This window comes from Taeniopygia guttata, chromosome 3 (assembly GCF_048771995.1).
Source record: "Taeniopygia guttata chromosome 3, bTaeGut7.mat, whole genome shotgun sequence".
NCBI lineage: Eukaryota > Metazoa > Chordata > Aves > Passeriformes > Estrildidae > Taeniopygia > Taeniopygia guttata.
In genome coordinates this window covers 27,862,877-27,884,697 of record NC_133027.1, presented here as the reverse complement: position 1 = coordinate 27,884,697, position 21,821 = coordinate 27,862,877, and the positions used below count along the sequence as shown (strand labels likewise).

At 34.6% G+C, this 21,821-nt stretch overlaps 1 protein-coding gene across 10 annotated transcripts in view; it reads right to left on the bottom strand.

Moving 5' to 3' along the window:
- Positions 1-21,821, bottom strand: part of PHF3 (PHD finger protein 3) — a 51,037-nt gene that overhangs the window by 12,886 nt on the left and 16,330 nt on the right. For 3 of the 10 annotated variants that reach the window (XM_030267376.4, XM_072926494.1, XM_030267373.4), the window contains 7 exons: positions 17,764-17,925; positions 14,873-16,682; positions 4,525-4,849; positions 3,313-3,490; positions 1,700-1,850; positions 1,417-1,573; positions 292-408 (listed from right to left, as the gene is read on the bottom strand). In XM_030267376.4, coding sequence (XP_030123236.4) covers positions 292-408; positions 1,417-1,573; positions 1,700-1,850; positions 3,313-3,490; positions 4,525-4,849; positions 14,873-16,682; positions 17,764-17,925 — 2,900 coding nt within the window. Of the gene's footprint in view, positions 1-291; positions 409-1,416; positions 1,574-1,699; positions 1,851-3,312; positions 3,491-4,524; positions 4,850-4,971; positions 8,450-14,872; positions 16,683-17,763; positions 17,926-18,181; positions 18,235-19,933; positions 20,074-21,821 lie in introns of those variants that run through there. The other 7 variants (XM_072926495.1, XM_030267374.4, XM_072926496.1 and 4 more) reach the window with 5 other exon arrangements.

Below are 21,821 nucleotides of genomic sequence, written 5' to 3'. Positions count from 1 at the left end.
TTAAAATCTTGTGGAAAGTAAGGACAAAGAAGCCTTCCTTGAGACAGAAAGAAGAAAGAGCCAGCAGCAACAAAGTTGCAAAGCAAAGGATGGTTGCCTCCCCTCAGAAATTGGCTACACTCCTTTCACTTCTGTCCTAACATCTTTGAGTTTTGAGTACTAAATTAATTACAGAGATCCTCCTGCTTGGTTGCAACACCCATTCTGTTCTTTCTGCATATATGCAACCTGCAAACAGAAGTTATACATGCATAAGCTGTCAAATAAACAATGTAAGTTGACAAATCTCACATGTCTGTTTTCTCTCTGTCTCCAAGCAGCCAGTTCTTTGGAAGCCAATTCTTCTGGGCTCATTTTTATTAGATGATCTGGAGTAACCTCTCCTTTCAGTACTTTCTTAAACAGTATCTAGAAAAAAGAAGAAAAGTAACTGTTGCTATCAAGACAAAAATAGCTCACAGTAGGAAATAAATCAGAGAAGTAACATACAACATGCTCTATACAGCTAAATGGAGTGTGCGGGTTTGTAATTATTTCCACTCCAGGAAGCAGTACTAGATTTTATAAGACAAAAAGCTTCATCCCAGAGCTCCATTTATTCTACATAACAATGTATCTACACATACCCTTAATGATTAAAGATACAATTAACTGCTGCTTCAAAGGAGAAAGAGTTTATATGCCCACTGCAGCAGTAACTCAGAAAGCTTACTGTTTTTGTTTTTAAAGGTGCAAATCCTCTGCATTACACAACAAAGAGAAGCTATCAAAGAGGATATCTATGCTTCCAGACTAAATGAAGTCCTAGGGTAAAAAAAAGATAACCAACTACTTTAGCAATATGAGCAAAGAGCAAACAAAAGTTAACTCTAAGACAAAAGCTAAGTTCTTACAATTGGCTAACTGTAATGGCAAAATACTATAAACAACGTGACTTGATCAGAATAACTGATGAAGGACAAAAGACAAAAACCAAGGAGGTACGATGTTAAATAATGTGCTCATAGAAAGCAGAAGAGTGAAGACCAAGCTTGAGAAATCTGGGTGTTAAAAAGCACAGTGAGGAGATCCTGGACAGAAAAACAGTAGGTGTAGTAAACAGCAAAGAATGATGGAGGGGGGCAGGAATATCTAAATAACGGCAAAGGGAAAAACAAACTAGGCAGGCCATATCTACTATAGTTTGAAACCAAACAAACTGTACACTGGGAGCAAGTAGTTGGAGAATTAATGATGGGAAAGAACACAGAGGACACTCAGTGCCCAAAGAAAAACCAACATCAAAAAACCAAGGAAACCTAAAAAAAAAGCCCCAAACTGCAGAAGAATTGATAATGTTCCTAGATTGAAGACTGTTCCTTTAATCTACAGCAAATCAAGAATTTCTGCAAAGAACAACAGACAAATCACACATACATTATTCTTAGGATCTTTGAGATTGAACATTAAACTTCTGTATTTGTTCTTATACTTCGCATCAGTGTCACGAAAAAAAGAAAACAGCTCTCTTTCAATCCTCGTGGCAACTTTTGCTGCTCTCTCCTCAGGAATCTTTAAACTGGAGTCTGTCAATCTGTAAGAGAACACAATGGCAAACATTACAAAATGCATCCAAATAATGAACAGTTTTTCCTCTGCTTTCCCAAGGAAAATATTTATAAATACAAATTAATAATTTAATGTCTTAATGTATCTTTACCTTTTCATAAGAATTTCCTTAAGAGATTGCTTAACGCTTTGTCTTATCTGATCAGCAGAAGGCTTGGAAGCTGGCACAGTTGGCAGGTGTGTTGCGCTAATGGATCCTTTCTCATTTTTCTTTTTCTTAATTTCTTGTTTCTCATGCACACCTAACAAAACACAGTTAAAAACTGTAAAATACTTAAGTAGGTTTATTTATAATCTTTTGCTGTCGATGGAATTATTTTAATAAAATTTTATTTTTAAACTGCTAAGAATTAATCCTCAAGAAAAAGGACTGGACCCCTAGGATGGATGGTTTGCGTTTGGTTGGTTTTTTTTTAACTTTGGTTTGGATTACTTAGAGTAATCCAGAACAAAAACCTCCTTAGCAGAAACAGGGGGTTTGCCCTTTGATTTGCAGTATTTTCTTCTACACTAAATTAAGATGACCAGTGCTCATTCGATTGATCATGAGTATGATTTTTGACTCTAAATTTTTGTGACAGCACAGATTCAGTTTTCAATGAATAAAGTGAGAAATAATATACTATGAAGCACATATAAGCATAAGCTTTACTTTAAAATGCCATTTTACATTAAACTTAACATTTCTGCATCTGTTAGCCATCAAAATTATTTAAACCATAATAATCTCATCTTCTGATTCAGGTAACACTCAAGGTCATTATAATGTTTGTGTCATAAATAATTCAAATAATGGGTAAGTCTTATCAAACTAAAATCATTAAAGAAAAATTACTAATTTTCAGAGAGTCAACTGAAAGCTCATTTGTCTCAGCATGTGAACATGTCATTAATTTTAAGCAGCACCCTTCAATTCAGGGAAGAAATGGTAACTAAGTAATATTAATTTTTTCATTTTATAGTCCTAAAAACAAATTGAAGACTGATAAAGATTTCTAGAATGCATCAGCACTGGCAAAAGACCAGAAGAGCTAAGTTAGGTATTTTTAGACAAAAATTCAAAGCTTGAGTTTCAGAATAAAAGACACAATTCTCACACAAAATCTCACTAGCTTTGCTGCTGAGATTTCAGTCCCAAATAACAACTTCACATTATAACGACCTTAAAAGAAAAATGATTCCTGGAAGGGAGCTGGGGAGAGGAAAGGTTGCTGGAAGGGTAAATATGTCCCTTCAACCTTTCAAATGAAGTTTAGATGAAAATCTGATGATTCACCAAGTAATATAATGTTCCCCTCTGAAATGAGTTGACAAAATTGTCAACTTGTTAATTATTATCAAAAGATATCAGTAAGTCAAAATATAATTTATACAGCAATTAAACTAGTTTTATCCATACAAAGCATTTCATAGTATTTTAGGAAAGAGTATTTCAAAGTCTCATACAATGCAAAATAAAGTTTAACACAGAGATGTCTGTGTACCTTTTCTCACACTTTTGATTATGTGAGCATCCTCTACTATAGAAACAGGAAATATACATCTACCTAGGACATATCTACCTACTAAATAAAACTGAAAACAAAACGAGAAATAAAGATCAAACAAACAACTCTTCAGATCATCATCACATCTACTAGGTATAATCCTTCTCTATACACAGATGTGAATTGCAGCATGGAGGACATCCCCAAACCTTGGTACCTGATTTTGTGGACCTTTCCACTGTACTGAGGGATTCTTTACTTATTTTTTCATTTTTATCTTCAGGGGACCGCCGAGGAATTGCAGCAGTTTGTGATCCCTTCCGAGCAGGAACATGCTGCCCTTTTTTAGTATCTGAGTCTCTGGACTCTGGTAAATTCTTCCCATCCCCAGATTCCTGAAAGAAACATTTACACATGTTAGCATGCTTCTGAAGGCTACAATCAACTTCTTTGCAATTATCACATATTTTTCCCATTTTTTCCTCTTTACACTGTACAATATATCCCCTGGATGTATGTGTCACCATATAATTTTCTAAAGAATTACTGAACAATATCCCAAATTACTGCCAAGCATTGCTTAACAATCTCTTTTAAATATTGGCTTAAGATATAGCACAGACAATTTGCATTTAAGCTCTGTGTTGACAACTACTAAGTCTGCAGTTATTTTAATAAGTCAGGAATACCGATGAACATCCTTTAACCAGTTTTAGCCACAAAGGTCAATGAAGTTTAGAAAGCCTATGTAAATTAAAATTTAAAAGAACAGTTTATATTCCAGAATTTCAATACTACCACTCAGAAATAAGACAGGCTTATTGATGATTACATTATCATGAATATGACATTATATACGAACAAACTGAAGAACTGTCTCAATAATCTTTGTAAATTATCCTTTGGTTAATAAAATTAGACATAAAAAGTAGAAAAACCCCAATCAAAGCACTAGACATTTCTTTCTACGTACAATCTGAAATAATAACAATCAGAACTAAAATACTGATGTTGTACTGTTTCCTATTGTTTATCTGCAGCTTATAACATATAACAAACTGACAGACGTCCTATAACATGTCTAGAAATCTGAAAGAAAAATGCACAAGGTTCTTCATAATTTCTTTGTACATCTGCATGTATAGATTTACATACACATACAGGAGTAGGACTTCAATGATCTTTATGTGTCCCTTCCAACTTGGGATGCTCTATATGCATATGACATGAACATATCCCTGCTCAGTATAAGAAGAGTTTAGCAATACCCTCTTGGAAGAGTCAAGCCACTTAGAAAATGAAGCAACTTTGCAAATAATTTAGATTCACAAAGATGTCTGAAACATGGTCTATTAATTGGCAATGGCACAGGCAAAAACCTTCTTACCCCAATAAATTAAGAGAACTTAACACATTAAATAAGACTCACCCGTCTGAAGATTTTGACTTTGTGCTTCCCAGTGTCCTCAGTTTGCTTTGTTTTTTCAGTAGTTGTATTTAGATTACAAGTAGGTGTTTGCTTTGACACCCCCAGTTTTTCACACTCACTTGCTTTTTCTTCTTTATGCTCAAGTTTCACTTGAGTATCTGGTACATTTTGATCAAAACACTCCATTTTTTTGTCTTCTTCAGCACAGCATTTCACACACACATACTCTTTATCTTCTTCACCCATCTGCTGTGCTTGAGAAAGGCTCAGTCCAACACAATCACCATGAAACCAATCATCACATCTACCACAGCCTACCATAAACCTGAAAACAAAGTAAGATGTAAGTCAGTGAAAACTGTGAAAGACTATGAAAGAAGATACAGCACCTTCAGCAGGATATATCATAATTGTTTTGATTTGTGCATCTCAATTATTTGTTCTTACCTAGTAAGTGATTTTCTTTGGTGCTTTACATCCATCTCCAGCCTTACGACATGGTATGACCTTCCCAAAATGGTTTTTTGCCTTTTTGCTTTTTACAGTTGTCCAAGAGACTATCAAAACCTCACAGTGTTTGTGTAATTTGCTCCCAAATCCTACCAAGTTTCTTTTCAGACAACTATCAATGTTCTTATGAATGTTAAAAAACAAAACCAAAAAAACAGCAATTCTCAGAAACAGTAAATATTTGAAAATACTTGAAAATTTTCTTGCAAGATATTATCCTTGCTTTCCTACAAATATGATGGTCATCATTCATCACAAACACATCAGCAGCTGCAATCTTCCGCAGCAGTACGAGGTCTTTAAATGTTTTGACAAACAAAATGGGCGCCATCAACCTATTCCAAATTAGTTGGTATTTTACATCTCATTCCTTAGACCATTACTACTAAATTATTTCTAGAAAGCTGCTTTTCATTCTCTTTACTGGTGAATATGGGGCCAGGAGTTTGGCTTCCAAAACCACCTCTCCAGCTTGCAGTGACCATTTTCTTTAAAACATGGTACACACTTTTGTGCTACTCAGCCATTTTATTCAGAGCAAAGTTAAAGAATGCTGCAAACACCAAAATTACTATCTTTTAAAGGATACCCTTCAACTCACTTAACTGCATTATTTTAAAAACAGAATCAACTTCAGATACAGATAGTACTTTCAAAGCATTGTAAAGATCATTTGGTCTAAAATAACAGCATAATTTCTGACTATTTTGTGGAAGCCTTTTGAAAACTTCATCAGGTATCATGAACACCTAATTGGTACAATTTACAGTGCAAGTATTTGGGAATGATGTGGAATTTCAAAGTTTCACAGGCTAAAAACCAACTACTTCAGGAGACTTACATGGTAGGAATTATTTTTTTACAAATAATGAATCTAGCACCAAGGAACAGCTTTCAAATGGTGTAGAAAGATCTCCTACTATATCCACTTACATTCTCTTTCCCCCTTCATATTTTTGACGAGGCAGGGGAGAGATTGTTTATTGTTTTCTCTGTGTGGTTTTGTTCGTAGGGGTTTGTTCAATTTTTACTTATTCTTTTCATTTTGTTTTATACTTACATGAACTATATTCAAGATATATACTTTAAGATATAGTCCAGATGAAGAAAATCCAGAAAGACTCTAAGTGTATTAAAGAAAGTAGAAGTTCCTTGGTAATACTAAAAAATTATTTACTGAATTCCTAGGTTTTGAGTTTCATAGAAGACAGACCTGATTTAAAAAGTAATTAATGAAAACCTGGTTGTTTCAGCAATATATTTAAGAGCTAAATACAGTGACCTGAAAACCCTATTTCTTTAACCTAATACCTTATAGATCTCTTCCGTAAGATGATTCTAAGCAAAATGATACCTAACTTAGGTATATCCCCACTCAGGCTAAGATCTGCTATCTGCTGACTTACCTACTTGGCAGAACCATATAAACATTACAAAATTTGCTTAGAGCAACTCTCATTCTCCAGAACTGTAAATGAATGTTCCAGGCAGCTTGATGCAGGTATTGTATTAAAAAACTACTTTTACCTCAGAGATGAAAGCTCTTATTAACAGCAGACATTTGAAACAAAAGAAGAAAAAAATGTGTCTTTATATTCTGTCCCACCCTACTCAAAATATATCAGAATTACATTTAGGTGAAGATGAGTCTGAAGTTTTAGAGGTCCTTTAGATTGAGAAAAAACCTATGATGATGTTTTCTAGATTTGAAGAAACTAGTTTTTAAACTAGTTTGGGAAGAAAAATATTCCTCATTTTGAATCTTCTTTTTCTGAGCTGCAAGTACATTAATAGTATTACTTGTCACTAGCAAACAGTATCTGCCCATCTACTTCATAATTTTAATTAGAAAGGCAGAGGTTCCTTCATTTTTTTCAGTATCTCCATCTTTTCAGATTTATGTTCCAGCAAATTGCAAGAACAAGAAAGGTAATGTTAGGGCACAATTACTCCTGATGGTCTCAGCAGAGTAATACCACAACATTTATAAACACAACAGTAAAACAAGAAAGAAGTGACAGGACTGCTACACACAGCTCACTGCTCCTTTCTGAGAGCCACACATGCACAGGGAGGAAATGTAAGGTGAGTGCCTATTTCATAAATGCAAGGGTCCACAGTGGGTGCTTTACACAGAACACATCTTGTACCGCTGCAATAAAATACTACTAAAGCTCTAGGAACAATGAAACTGGTTACAAAATTTCCCCATGTAAGATTTTTCTGCAAAAGCTGAAATAAAGTCAAACCACACAGCCAAAGCATCGTGCTTAAAGAGTGTTTTAGTGTTCTAAGGAATTAATGCCTGTGGTTCAAAACCAAAAGGAAACCAAGAATACACCATCATGAAGCCACAACTGCTATTAATTGAATTTTTATTAAAATATATGGTTTTTTTTCCTCAGTTTGTAAATTCATGCATCAGAGACTAGTTTGTTATACGAGGAAGATGGATAGCAGCATTTAGTAACCAAAACAAACTTTTGATTCATATTTAGAAAACGGATATTTGCTGAAGAGACTGCACTGAAATACACAAGATGCTGCGCACCTTCAACTTTAAATGGATAGCACATGGAAATTTTCAGCTTAGCTCACACATATTAAGGGGGGTTATAGAGATGGTGTGTAAGTCAGTCACCAGGATAGGTATCCAGTCTTATATCTTTATTTTCAGGTCTATCAAATAAATAATAAAAATTTTAAATGTCAAAAAACCCTACAATGAATTCAGCTCAGGAAAGATCATTCTTCACTAAGACTACACACTGAGAGAGAGGTCATTCAAGCAAACTGCTGAAGGTGGAAGATTCATTTGGCTTCATTCCAGTCTTCACAACAAGGTTTTAGTTACACTATATTTTAACATACACAACAAAACTTCAAAATTCAGGATTAAGAAACCAAGACTACAAAAATAATCAGGAAATGTCCATGATGCCTGCTCTATACAATATATTGTTTACAATTGTTTTGTTAAACCTACTTATACAAAACGGTAATAAAAATACTTGTGCTGCCTGCCTAAAAAAATTCACTATTTCTATGACTGGGACCTTTTTTTCACACTACTCAAATGCAAGACTGCAACTTTTGAGGCCGGGAGACAACATACTGATTTTGATACCAGTAATGCAGATAATCCTTTTCACCGTAAGGCCACTTGTACATCTTTGCCTGTTTCTCTCATCTGCACACAAAACAACTATGATATGTAGCAATCAATTATAATTAGGTAAGGGGAAATGATCAAATTAAATAAGGCAGTCAAGAAAAACTGAAGCCTGGTTTGAAGGCTCAAGGATATCCTTTTGCACAGATGTTTTTTTTTTGACTGAAGCGGTTCTGGTATCTTGGACTAGTAAAACATCAAAGTTTCTGACTGCAGATTGCTTCAAATCTGAAGTGCAGGACTTTTACCCATGTTGTAAGGCTGGATTGGAAGATGTAAAGCTGAAAGAGAAAGAAAAGTATATTTTAAAATATTAAATCATGCCACATTCAATGAAAGACTTGCTTTCACTGGACTTTAATATAAAAATCTTTTTTTGGAAGAAAAATATTTTTAAAAACTGACAGGTGACAGCAGACAGTACTTTAGCTCACTGGGACTTTTGCATAGAGTATGCTACAGTTCCACTCCTTTAAAGAATTCCCTTGGTAGTCCACATATCAGCATGAAAAGAGACACCTTAAAATCAGAAAGTAATAGATGAAACATAAAAAGATACAGAATAATTAATGCAAACGTGCCACAATCTCTCGTGTATGATTGGAATTCTTCCTTTGGTGTGTTATTTGTAATAAGTTGAATACATTTGTTACGATTAAAAACTCGGGCTTGGACAATTTATTTTCTACATATATGGACCATGTTTTAAAATTACACATATTCAAATTAAGGAACAGCAGCAAGTTTCCAGAGAAAATCATTATTGTAAAATGGGCAGAAACCACCTTACTCATAAAACAGCTTTTCATTGTAAAGCTATACTTGAGTAAAACAAAATAAAAATCAGGAGCTGTCAAGAGTAATTAATCCGTGTGGGACAGTAATCAGCATTTTAAGATTAATTATTAATGCATTGCCACAGAAAATCATTTTGTTTCAAAACAACTGCTTCTCTTTAATCCTTCATGTTTGTGGTACATAGCAATTGGGAAAAATACAACAGAATTCAAATCTTAACCAAAAAAAACCTCAAAAAAACCAAAAAACCCAAACCAAACTATTCAAAATAACACTCTAGCCCCAAACTCGCCTAAGAGGAGCAAACCCACTGTTCACTATTTAAAGACTTCAGTATTTAAAGCGAGGCCCCCATCTGCACTTCGTCCCTTAATGACACTGTTCATCAATCTTCTACAGATCTGTTGTAAACTTGCATTAACATTTCAACTGTTTCTCTGCTGCACTGATGCTACAGTCCAGCCAATGTTAAAGCAGGGACAAGATATTCCTGGCATAGCAGCTTTAGCAGCGCGTCCATTCCACATCAGTGAAGTAGCATGGCTTGATACAAAGCTCAAATGAAATATGGTCTGTCAAAAAAAAATCTGCACTACCTTGTAAGTGCACAGAAACGTGCAGTTCCACTTGTTTCCTTTTTGACAAAGTCTAATACAAGTGACGTGATTTTTCAAGTTCTGATCTTCTAGAAAAAACCCACAAACCTATCTCAATCACTAGCAGCAGAGGTCTTTACATGGAATTTGAAGCATACGAAAAAAATACTGCAAACTTATTACCTAAGTACTAAATTTCAATAACCCACTTTTATGCCATATGTTTCTTCTCTTTCTTAAAGGCATAATTTTCTTTGCTATTTATATTACAGGAACCCCCTCCAAAAAGAAAGTGGCAAGAAGACAAACAACCCTATGCTTTTTGAATTAAAGATGAATTCATGAAACATGTCAAACAGCAAAGCCAAACCCACTAAACTTCCCCAAAACCCTAAAAAAATGAGGTTTTCTAATATTAATTACAAATCTAAATATATATATATATATATATATGTATATATGCACACATATATATATATTATATATAATCATTAAGGGAAGCTCCATTACCAGTGGTTTCTACACATGTTGTATGTTGCAGGATAAGCATTATATGCTCTATAAACTGTATTTATAAGCTTTATGTACTTATGCCCATCTTTTATAAAACTATTTTAGACAATTTATGGTATCCATTTGCTTAATTCCTTAATGCCACTGGTATTAATAATAATCCTGCCAATACTGCAGCATAGTAATATAATCTATAGAAAATCTATAAATACAATTATGTAATCATAAATGAAAATCACAATGGAGTCCTTCCCTTTGTTAATTATACATTGCAATGTTGTTTTGTTTATAATGTCATTCAGTTTTTCATTCAGTTTTTCTACAGCTGTGATTGGAAAAGCCTGATAGCTTTTAATGTTGCAAGGCTTTTCACAGAAAAAGAAAGCAGTAGCAGAGGCAAAAAATTTAAAAGCATCATCCATTATTGCGAACTGATGACATCTTGCATAATCTACTGCTTAACACACTCATACTATCTAATGGACGTCTACTAGAATTCAAGCACCATTATTATTCTAATTACTGTTCCTTGTGAAGAATGTTCTCACAACAAATTGTTTGTTGCATACTATCCACTGATGCCAGGCATCACCATCTTAAAAAAAAATATGCCTATGTAATTTAAGGATGGCTGTAAGTTTGGAGCCTGAAGCTCCTTTCTCAACCACTCTCTTTTGCATTGCCTGTGCAAATTGTATGATAACCTGGATCCACTATAATTTACTCACATTTAGCACAATTTTTAAAATACAAATCTCCTAATAATCTTTATTATGGGTAAAAATGGTTTGCAGTTTGCATCCATCAGCCAAAGTACTTTTCTGTCATACAGTTTCAAAGGAACTTTTGAGGAATTATGTGTAAGCAAGAAATCAGGAATACTGTACCTCTGCTAAATCAACTTTAGCGCTTTTCAATTCATTACCTTTTACAACATACTAACTCTTCCTCTTTATTAAAACATAGTTGAAATGTGGGGAGAAGAAATACCCATAGTAAAATATATTCCTGTATCACTTAATTTTTCTGTGAGGTCTAAGGTCAGTTTGTGTCTGACCACTCAAACTGGATTATCAAAAGCCCAAGCAACAACAAAACAAAACCAGAAAAAAACCCCCACAAAACAACACCTGAAGAGAATCCTCAAAATTCCACAGCCTATTAAAAAAAAATCTTACTTGGAACTGTTGAAATTAAGAGCAAGTCACCAAATTAAAGTTACAAACTTGCTCTGTAATATTTTCTAGAAGATTTGCTTAGAATCAGAGTATCTCAAGTTGTATACTATGAATGCACTGAAAAAATACCCCTTCAGATGTGCTGAAAATTACAAAAAGGCATCTGACTTGTGCAGAAACACAAGGTTTAGTTTTCATATGAAAGAGAAATTATTTTTAGTTATGTAGCAAAGATACACCACAATACATAAAGAAAACAGGCTGAGAGAGTTGTAAAGCCAAACACTGACAACACATTCTTTGAGAATGAAAGTACATATATAAAACAGCTATGATGGTTACAGCTTATAAACTTCAAAACAAATGGAAAAGAGAGCACAAAAAGTCACTGTTCAAAGCTCAGGTGCCAAATAATGACCTATTAATAAAAGGCAAACAAGCACTGTTTCTTACAAAGCAAGATGTTTTTTGATCATGCAAATCTCATGTTCATAAAACAGAATTCCTCCTTTCCCAAACCCATTGTATCTGCAGTACAAGGTAAGCATACTTTGACTTTGCACGTGGCTAGCAAATTATGGCATGTACTCCTAAAGATATAAATTTACTCCATTTGCCATGTGCTGATCCAAAATGAAACAACACTGAAGTACCATTCTTCTACTCTTGTTCTAATAGGCAGAGTAAAATTACTCTGGGTATGTGTAAGGCCGATGTAAGCATTGCCTTTTGGGAATTCTGTACACAAAGAAAGCTGATGCCATGATTTCCACACATTACCTGAATCAATTCTCCAAGCTTGGTATTACAATAACAACAAGTTAGTGGCTATACATTTATTAGAGGGAATACACAAAGGTTCAAGTGACTACTACTCTGCATCCTGAATTTTAAATATGTTACTTTAACATAACGTCCTGCAAAGCTCTTAGCAAATTATTTCCCAACTGGGAACTGCAACTTCGGTTTAACTTCTTTTCCTATAAGCAATTCGTACCAGAGCATTGAATAAAATTTCCAAAATTGAAATAAACATAGAGCTATAAACACAAATGTTGTTTCAGATCTTAGCTCTGCCTTTGACATTTCCTTAACATACAGCCATTAAACAGCATTTGTGTGTCTTACACTTTCTCATTTTCTCTCATACAATGAACAGAGAAAAAAGGGTAAGAGTGACCAGCTAGGCTGTTTCAAAAGGGAAACAAAAATTCCTTGAAAAGCAGTCCAAACAGTGAATTAAAATCCCCTTTTCATTACAGTAAATTTTGACAGTTTTGATGGGTTTCAAAGAGACAGAATTCAAATTTTTCATCTTACACTTCTCTTTTGCCCTCTACCAGAGGTATTTTCTTTTTCTTGCACTAATAATTAAATTAGGACAAAATGCCAAAGCATGGGAGATAAAAGTTTTGCTTCCTCTTGTACCTTAATGATGAATCTGCAAAATTTCAGTTACTTGTAGCACAGAACTACAACGTAATCTGAAAAAATTAAAACTTTATTACTTAGTCTAGTAACGATAAGAAGTCATGCAGTGACAATCTTAAATCTGTTATTAGGCATGAAGCTCAATAGTGCAAGTTTCCTTATTCCACTACTGCATCTCAGTCACATTTTATATATAAAAATTCTGCATTTATGTGCTAAAAATCTTTCTATGTTTAGCAAATCTGATTATCTGCTGTTGAAAGCATGGGTTGTATCAACAGTTTTGCAATGCAGACATAAAAAATAACACAATTCCAACACAAAAACCCTAAAACACTGAAGACTGACATTACAAAACTGATGATACCCGTAATTACCATCTATGGCAACTCACAGGCTGTCTCAATCCAACCTCAGCTGGTGATTCATACACTATATTATTCTTCTGGCAGCAGTAAGAACTGGCAATGTAAAATTTGGTTTGTTGAACTTAATCCTATATTGCTGTGTATCCCTGTATCTCTGTAAAGCTACTTTGACTTTATAAACTAAAATAAGTAGATTTAACTGAGTCACTGCCACATCTTCCTACACTAGTTAGATCCATTTAGTAATAAAAATCAAGACTTTCTGAACTCTAACAAGACATTGAAAAAAACCGAAACCATAGAATGCTTAAAATTTTAGCATAAGTAGAAAGAATATAGCACAAGGTCAAGTCAAAACTGCATTTTAACAGCTATCAAGTAATTTAAATTCCAAATATCATACTTTGCTTTAAAAAATATCTACAGAAGCATTTTTTTATCTAGAAAGCAGCCTTTTGGGAAGTAAACAATTCACTAAAATACAGACTACTCACACAGTTTTCCTGCCAAGGTAATGCCTAAGATGACAAAAACTAAGGAAAAGCAACTTGCTTAAAATTAAACATTCTTAAAAAGAGACAAATGGTATGGGTCTTGAAAATAAAATAATTTTTTTAAAAAATAAAACAACATGGAAGTAAATTTGAGCACCCCTTCAATCAGGCAATCCTCAGCAACCAGGCAGAGCAAACCTCTTATTAATTCTTTTAGTAGGCCACAATGATGCAGCTACTATAGCTGTACAGTAAATGAATTTTCATGTATTTGTTTTTCAAATATGATACAATGAGTCAATAAAGCTCAGAAGGGCTTCTTAGAAACAAACAAATGGCAAAAAAAAACCTCAGATGCCAAAGGTAATTGTTCCATATTTCATTCTGATATATGGAGTTCTAAAGATACTAAAGTCACTAAAAATTGCTATTAAAACTTTCTCTCACATAAGCTAATCACAAATATCTTCAATTTGACATTAAAAAAAATCAAAAAGTAGGCTAGCAGGTAGAACAGCAACAAAAAACACTTCAGTATTAAAACACAGTAAGTGTAATAAAGGAATTCTTACTCTTGGACTCATAGATCACTAGTGAAACCCAATGGGCTTTTCCAGCTCACTTACTGTGTAGAACAAGTTTTGCTACAGAGGAATATTATCAACTTCAGATAAAACCTAATTATTAAGCTTAAAGGCAATTTCAGATATGCCCACATGGAAGTTTTGTGGTGTTTTTTCATGTTCTTCTTTCTCTCCTCCCTGGCAACTACTTAATTACAGTTACATGAAATCTCAGGGCACTGATTATACAAAGTGAAAAAAATATCTGTATCTCTACTATCAGAATTGGACCTGTACCAGATCAAAGTCACATGCAAACAACTATTTGATTTTTTTGGTTGATGGTGATCCTTCCACTTAAGAGGTTTCTGGAACGAAGGAAATGACAACCTGGAACATAGACATCTAATTTCTTTTCTATGAAAAAAAGTCAAGTTTAAAGTGCATAATTAAACAGCATAGAAGAATTATAGTCATCAAAGTAAGTACTCATAAAACATTTGTATTCAAACTTTTGGGCCAAACTAGTTTCTAATGCTCTGTTTAAATGATACCAAAAAAAAGTGCATGAGTGCAGAGGAAATTAACTGACTGTATGACATACAGATTTGTATTGCAAGACTAGGACTTTGTTTTGGCATGAGCAACGTCAAACATTTGGTGGAAGGAAAAAAATTACCTTCCAAGATCAAAAATAAATTCCTAAAACACACTGCCACACACACCTGTTGCCATGTGGCTTTTTGCAAAATCCACACTGCTTGCTGGGCACCCAAATATGTTTGCTCTCACTAGCAGAGGTATGTTCCAAGCCTTCCCTTTTAACCGTTGAAATGTTATCTGGAATGAACAAGGGAGGTTCATCAAGTGAAAGACTTTTGCTACTTCTTCTCTGGCGAGGTTGGAGAGTCCTATCATTTCTTTTTGACTTGTTTTTTTCCTTATCATCCTCCTTCAGATGTTCTACAACAGAGGGATCTTTAGTCTCTGCCTCTTCCTTTGTAGAGTTATTTGTTTTTAGCCCAGTTGCAAGTTGGTGTTTGCTGGCTTGCTTTTGACCAGGATGTGAAACATGACCTGACAATGAATGCACAGAGTGGTGGCTATCTTTAGAACAGCTTTGAGAAGTAGGAGATTTCTCACTTGGTTTTTGAACTGATGATTTCTGGGCTTGCCCAGAAGTCTGGACTCGGGGTATTTTCTTTAGCTTTGTGTTGGTCTGTTTTTTAACAGTCACCCCTGAAACGCTACTCTTTGCTTTCAAACCCAGATTAGATTGTTTCTTTCTAATTTTAACTGGGTTATTTGGATGCTGATGACTGTCTTGCTCATCTGCATTTCTCTTCAGACTTGCTGAAGAGGGACTGTGAAGGCCCGAAACAGCAACATCAGCTCTCGTTCTTGACCGTGTCATTTCTTGTTGCATTGAACCTGATTTCTGCCGAGTACCTGCAGTCAGATTTTGTTTATTCTGTACTACAGATTTACTATGCCGTGGTCTAATGTTCTTTTCACATTTTGTTGAAATACCAATTTGTTTCTCATCGTCCTGAAATTTTGATGCCTCAGAGCCTTCTACTGTTGTACTGCCAATCTGCTGCTGTACATTTTGGCTTGACTGGTCAACAACATTGCTTTCTAAAATGCTATTTCCTGGGTCAGTAGAAGTAAACTCTTTGCTTTTCAAGTCTTTATTATCACAGTCTGTGCTGTCCAATAGTTTCTCAGATGGAGATTCAGTGTTCTCCATTCCCTTGTCATCACCTCCAGCTTCTGTTACACATTCTTTTACTGACAATGTATTTTCATCAAGAACTTCCACATTGTGGGAACCTGAACTGCAATCACCCTCCTCTTTCACAGAGCTGGACAAATTTGAAAAGGTCTCACAAATTCCATCTGCATTTATGCAAGCACTAGATGAATCATTATCTTTTCCAGTTACTTCAATTTGATTATGTTCTTCTGCTTTCTTCTCTAATTCCTCTGCTTTATTATCAGTCTTTTCTTCTGAAGAATTTTCCAAATCCATTGAATCAATCACATCACTTGTTTCATTTTTAACTGGAATCATTTCAGTATCTGCAGATAGGGAACAAACTGACTCAGCACTCCCAGAGTCAGTGTTCACTGGAACCTCTGCTATTTCCTTTGTTTCTCCAGAAGAACAGGGTTCTGTTAAATTAGCACAACTTAACTCTTGGGATGTTTCTTCAACTTTTGCCTGCTCAGGGGTTTCAGTCTTTATTTCTTTCATATCTTCAGGACCAGGCAGACATTTTGTATTACTCTGGGATGCTGTTACTGCTGCTGTTCCTTCTACCTGTCCTGATCGTCTTGTACTACGCCTGACCTCCCTAGGCTGCTCTGTTTTCAAGCGTGCAGCAACATCTGTCTCTTTAACTGGACTTCTCTCTTGTTTCTGTCCATTTTTTGGAGCAGATCCACTTTTTACAGATGATTTCTTGGTATTAAGAGGAGGAGCAACATTCGAACGCTTGGCTAGCGTGCTCTGCCGCAGACTCCGTACTGGTTCTAGGAAGGGAAAAAGAAAAGCTTTTAGCTTATTCTGCTTCCTTCTTTTTGCAAATACAAGATTTGCCTAGAAAAGTGATTTACCCCAGTTTAGCTTACTGGATACAAAAAGGACTTAAAACTTAGTTATTTACTAAACTTAAAAACCTTCCCAAAACTAAACTATTTGCATTTTAATTTTACATTGACATAGTTTAGATCTAAAATCCCATTATTCTAAAAGCTATGGAATTTCCAAGTAGTACATACAAAACACAAGTGAAGATAGACAAACAAAACTAACTCTACTTTTCTATCGCTCAGCCTTTTCTACCTCGTACAAAAATTGCACAAGCTAGATTGTGACTACAAATACAACTGAAGTTTAAAAAACTTTGAGAGAACAGTCTACAAATCTGAGATCCAGTCACATTCTCACCTGATGCCAACTTTTATATTTTCTAAACAAGTAACCATTCCAGTGCTTTTCTAAACAGCATAATCACCAGCTTTGTACTACAGGCTCTGACTTAAATTCCAATTGCCATATTAAATAATTTTATCTTTTTAACTCCACCTCCTCTATAAGGGGAAAAACAGAGCAGTAAATAACTCCAGTTCAACAAGTTAGAAAACCCATAACTACAAAAAATCAGCTAACATGAAGATTTAAAATATTTTATTAAAATATAAAGTATCTTGAGATATTTTGATTAAAGACTTTCTGACTGCAATTATTATAACCTAATTTAAAGTAAAAAGAGAATATGCAAATAAAATTAGAGACATGCTAACCTAATGTTCCAATGCGGTTTTGCAACTCCATCATGCTTTTGTTGAAGAACCACATTATTAATCTTATGTAGGTAAAAGGATAAAAATCTCAAAAATTAGTTTAATGACCATAAGCAAGACACTAAATATTTATTAAAGAAGAAGTCTAATTGACTCACACCCTATGGATGTCAGCTTCTAGCTGCAGTGTATGAAAAAGGGAGTTTCTATATTGGAATTCAAACAACCAAGTTAAATTTATAAATGTTGGGGGTAGGATTTTAAAGATCTGATTTACTTCAAATGTGCAAACACAATCTATAATTACCTTGTGCCATTAAACGTGGTGATTTCCTTGGTGATGTGACTGATGCTTCTTCAGCACGGCTTCTCAAATTCCTATTAGGTAAAGCAAGCTCATCATCATCAATGGTGTCATTACCACTCTCTTTAACTCCTTCTTCATCCATAGTATCATCAAGACCAATAACTGGAAAAAATAAACAAACAAGAAAGAGCCTAAAACTCAAAATGATCAAAAAATGTTGCAGCTATAACGCTGAGCAAGACAGGGGAAAAGACATTAAAAAATAAATAAATTGGCCATCTAAAATCAAGCAAAAGAGGAAAAAAAAATTAATAAAGGACAGAAAATTCCCATGTAAGGCTGTTTCAGTGTAGAAGAAGCTATCACCCACAGCTTAAAACTTCTGTAGATTGTCCTCATAGCTTTTTTGTGGACTCACATTTTTATTGTGTTTTTTTGCCACAGGAAGATCCCCAGCCTTAGAGGATCAGCTGCACCTCACTGTCCCTTCCCACCTAAGAAAAAGTGAAGAAAGGTAAACAGCAGGAAGAGCTGATCCAGAAGTGCAGAGCGTAAAAATCAGTCTTCTGACAGGATACCATTTTAAAACTCTCAGCCCCACCCATATGACGTATCTGTGCCTGTAATGTCTTTTTGGAAGAGCTTTAAGTGCAGCAAGCACTTAACCTCCCAGGAGAGAAAGGGAACTTTCTCATTGGTGAACTCCTATCCTCCACTAACCTGAGAAAGTCCCAGATGTTGCTGCTGAAAACAGGTTTCCTAAGAGGCAGTCAGGTCACTACATCAGCCATTCTCCTCACTTGCTCTAAATTTAGTTCTTGCAGTGGTAGCCTCTCCTACTTAAAGATCCTATGTGTGATTAATGAATCCTGGTCCCCATGGCACGCAAAATTTGTGAGATCAAGCCAAACACCCAAGTGACTTTATGAAACATGTAGGAAGGTCTCACAAATATAACAGAGACTCCAAACAATCAAGTATGCCTGTTCTTCCTACTAAGACACAAACCCTGAAGTATTTTTAAGATAAACTCACATGACACATATAAGATATCTAGAAATTTCTAAAAATTGCTTACTTAAAAATTATGTAGGTTAACAAACAGCACAAAAAAGTAAAAAAGCAAGAAGTTAAATTAAAAATTGTTAGGATTTTTAGACAGCTCAGAAAATCTGTCAGCTCATGGTCCTTCTCAAGTCTGATATTACTGCAATTTAAAAAAAAAAATCAATGAAAAAATAAAGTAACCAAGCAACATGTTAGAATTTCAAATATTAGAAAGTTTTTTATCAGCCTCTTAAGGAAAGCTGATCATGGCACCAGGCAATCAGCAGTACAAACCTCTGTAATCAGATGGGTGCCAGAAGCTAAAAGCTAGAAGTTTCTTAAGCTAACAATTTATGGTCATTTATTTTATTTTAACCATTATTTTTGGTTGCTGCATTGTACACATCAGTTACAAGGAAAAGTGTTTCTGGAAATTACTGTCTACTTCCACTCTTCAATCCACAGAGCCACCTTTATATCTGTATGTGTTTACAAACATACAGATATCACATGCAAGGTGCATGAGGCTGATAAATTTGGTCTTACTCCACTCAAGAGTGTTCCTCAATCACTTACTTGCTATAAACTACATACTGTACACACTGGCAAAAAAATTACATTGTCACTGCCCTATTAGACATTATTTTCCCAGTAAATATCTAATACTGGCCATTGTCTAAGATGAAAACCTGAATGAGAAGGATCCTCACTCTAACTCCAGCTGCCCATTCTTGTGTTCTCAAAGATTATATCCTCCCAGCAGCTCTGCACTTTGGTATTTGTGTTTTCATAGTGTTCCTGCAAAACATGAAACTAGCTTTTGAGAATAGACTGTGACAAAAGAGACTCACATCCACGTCTGTTCTTTCTGTGTAGAACTAAACTACTAAACTATTAAAGACAGTATGAAAAATAAAAACTACTAGGACAGCTTCTGAAGCAACTCTGGAGCATATTAAAGTACTGACATTAGTCTTGGGCTTTACAACATTCTTGCTCAAGTTACAGAATTTCTACACCCTCCTTTATTAATAACAAGAGACACATTCAGTCTATTGACAGACACGGTGTGAAATATTAAACACAGTGTTAAATATTAGAATTAAAGTATTTTCATACTTACAAGACTCTGTGCTGCAGCTTTAATTTTACAGAGGAATTGAAGCACAGAATCTTGCTAATTTCAAACCACCTGAGCTACAAGTCAGCTAGTAAAGACAGTTTCATGAGGCCCCTGATGAGGAGCATTCCACACAGACCCTGCTGGGAAGAGAAAAATGACAGAGAACAGCAATAGATACAAAGAAGACTAGGAAAGTAAGTTATGAGGGAGAAGTGGAGGTAAAGAAACAACCCTATGAAAGGTAAACCAACAAAAGCAAAATCAGAAAGAACAAAAAAAGCAGAGATGATCTTAGTAACAAATATCTAAAAATTATCTCAGCAATAAGTATATAAATTAAAAAATAAAATAGGAAAAATAAAAAAGGAATAAAGAAAAAACTTATCTGAACAGGAAGAGCTGCACACCAGCATACAACTGAACACATTGCAAATGAGAAAAGTACAAGTCACATTCAACAAATCTATACTGGAAAAAGGCACCACTGACCTTCACCTTACTACTGTGAGTTTTTCCATTACTCATAAAGTATCTAAACTTCCAAACTGCTGGGTTATGCTGACTCACTTTTATATATTTTATACCATAATAGAACAACATATAGTAAAACCAGTCTACTCTCAAATTTAAAGCAAAGTTTTTCCTATGCTAAAACAAAAGCATAACCATTTTTAAATTCTCAAGAAATGTAAAACTTACAAAAACTAGTCTTACTTTCTAGTGAAAGAGGAAGTAAGAAGAAGAAAACACCCCTAAATATATAATCAAAAACTATGACATTTATAAAACTTTATTTTTATTAACATAAGACTTTCCTCGATTATTTTCAGCCACAACTAAGACAGAAATACTCAGTTTTTTGACACACTATGTCCAGCTGAATCACACTAATGGCAGCAATGTGCAAATCCACAGTAGATTCCATATAGGCATCACAGATTATACGGAAATGGTTTGACATTGTAAAATTTCTGCATTACATGGGAATAACAACACAGAGATGTAACATAATGCTTTAATAAAAAGAACAGTTACAGTCTAAAGCAGTAACTACCACATCTAGGTAAGCCTTCAGAAGAGCTAATAAACTCCAGTGAAGCAATAAAACATACAAAGACAGTGATACTTTGTCAGTAAGTCTCAAGATCGTAAATGAGGTTGGTATACTTTCTCTGAGAAACCTTTTTCCTATTGACATTTTGATGCATATGTTCAAGAAACAAGATTAAAAATTTAACTTTCTGCTAAAAGAAGATATATTTCCAAGAGAAATCATGTGACTTATGACACAACTTATATAAGGAAACATCAAATTCCACTCCAACTGTTTTGCAAAAGTTTGCCTGTAACCCATTGAACTGAGAATTTGCCCACAAGTATCTTGAGCTGACTGTCCAGTGCAAGAAAAGAATCACAGTAAGTAATGTGAAATATTAACTAAACGCTCGCTCCCATTCTCCATTAATGTCTGTGTTGTAAAGAGGTAATTTTACAGTCTTTAGAATAAAGATATATGAAAATCAATTAGGATAAATAAACTTAATACAGCATGCATCTTGACAGAGGACTGCATGCCCATTTTATTAAAAAGATGGAGCTAAATCACAAGCCTACTGAATAGCAGTTCTTTAGTGACACAACCCTGTTACACTGGAAATAAGGAACAGAAAAATACAAATTGCAACAACAAAGTAAAAAAACACATCAAACCAAGCACTTTAATGTAAATTAATTAATTTTATTAAGAAGGGAGTCTTCACTTATTTACAAATTGCTAATCTAACTTGCTTTGCAAATCTTAGTACAGATTCAACCTCTCTCCACCCATGAAACTGATCCAAAGGCATAACTAAATACTTCAGAAGGACCTAAGCTGCAGAATATAAGT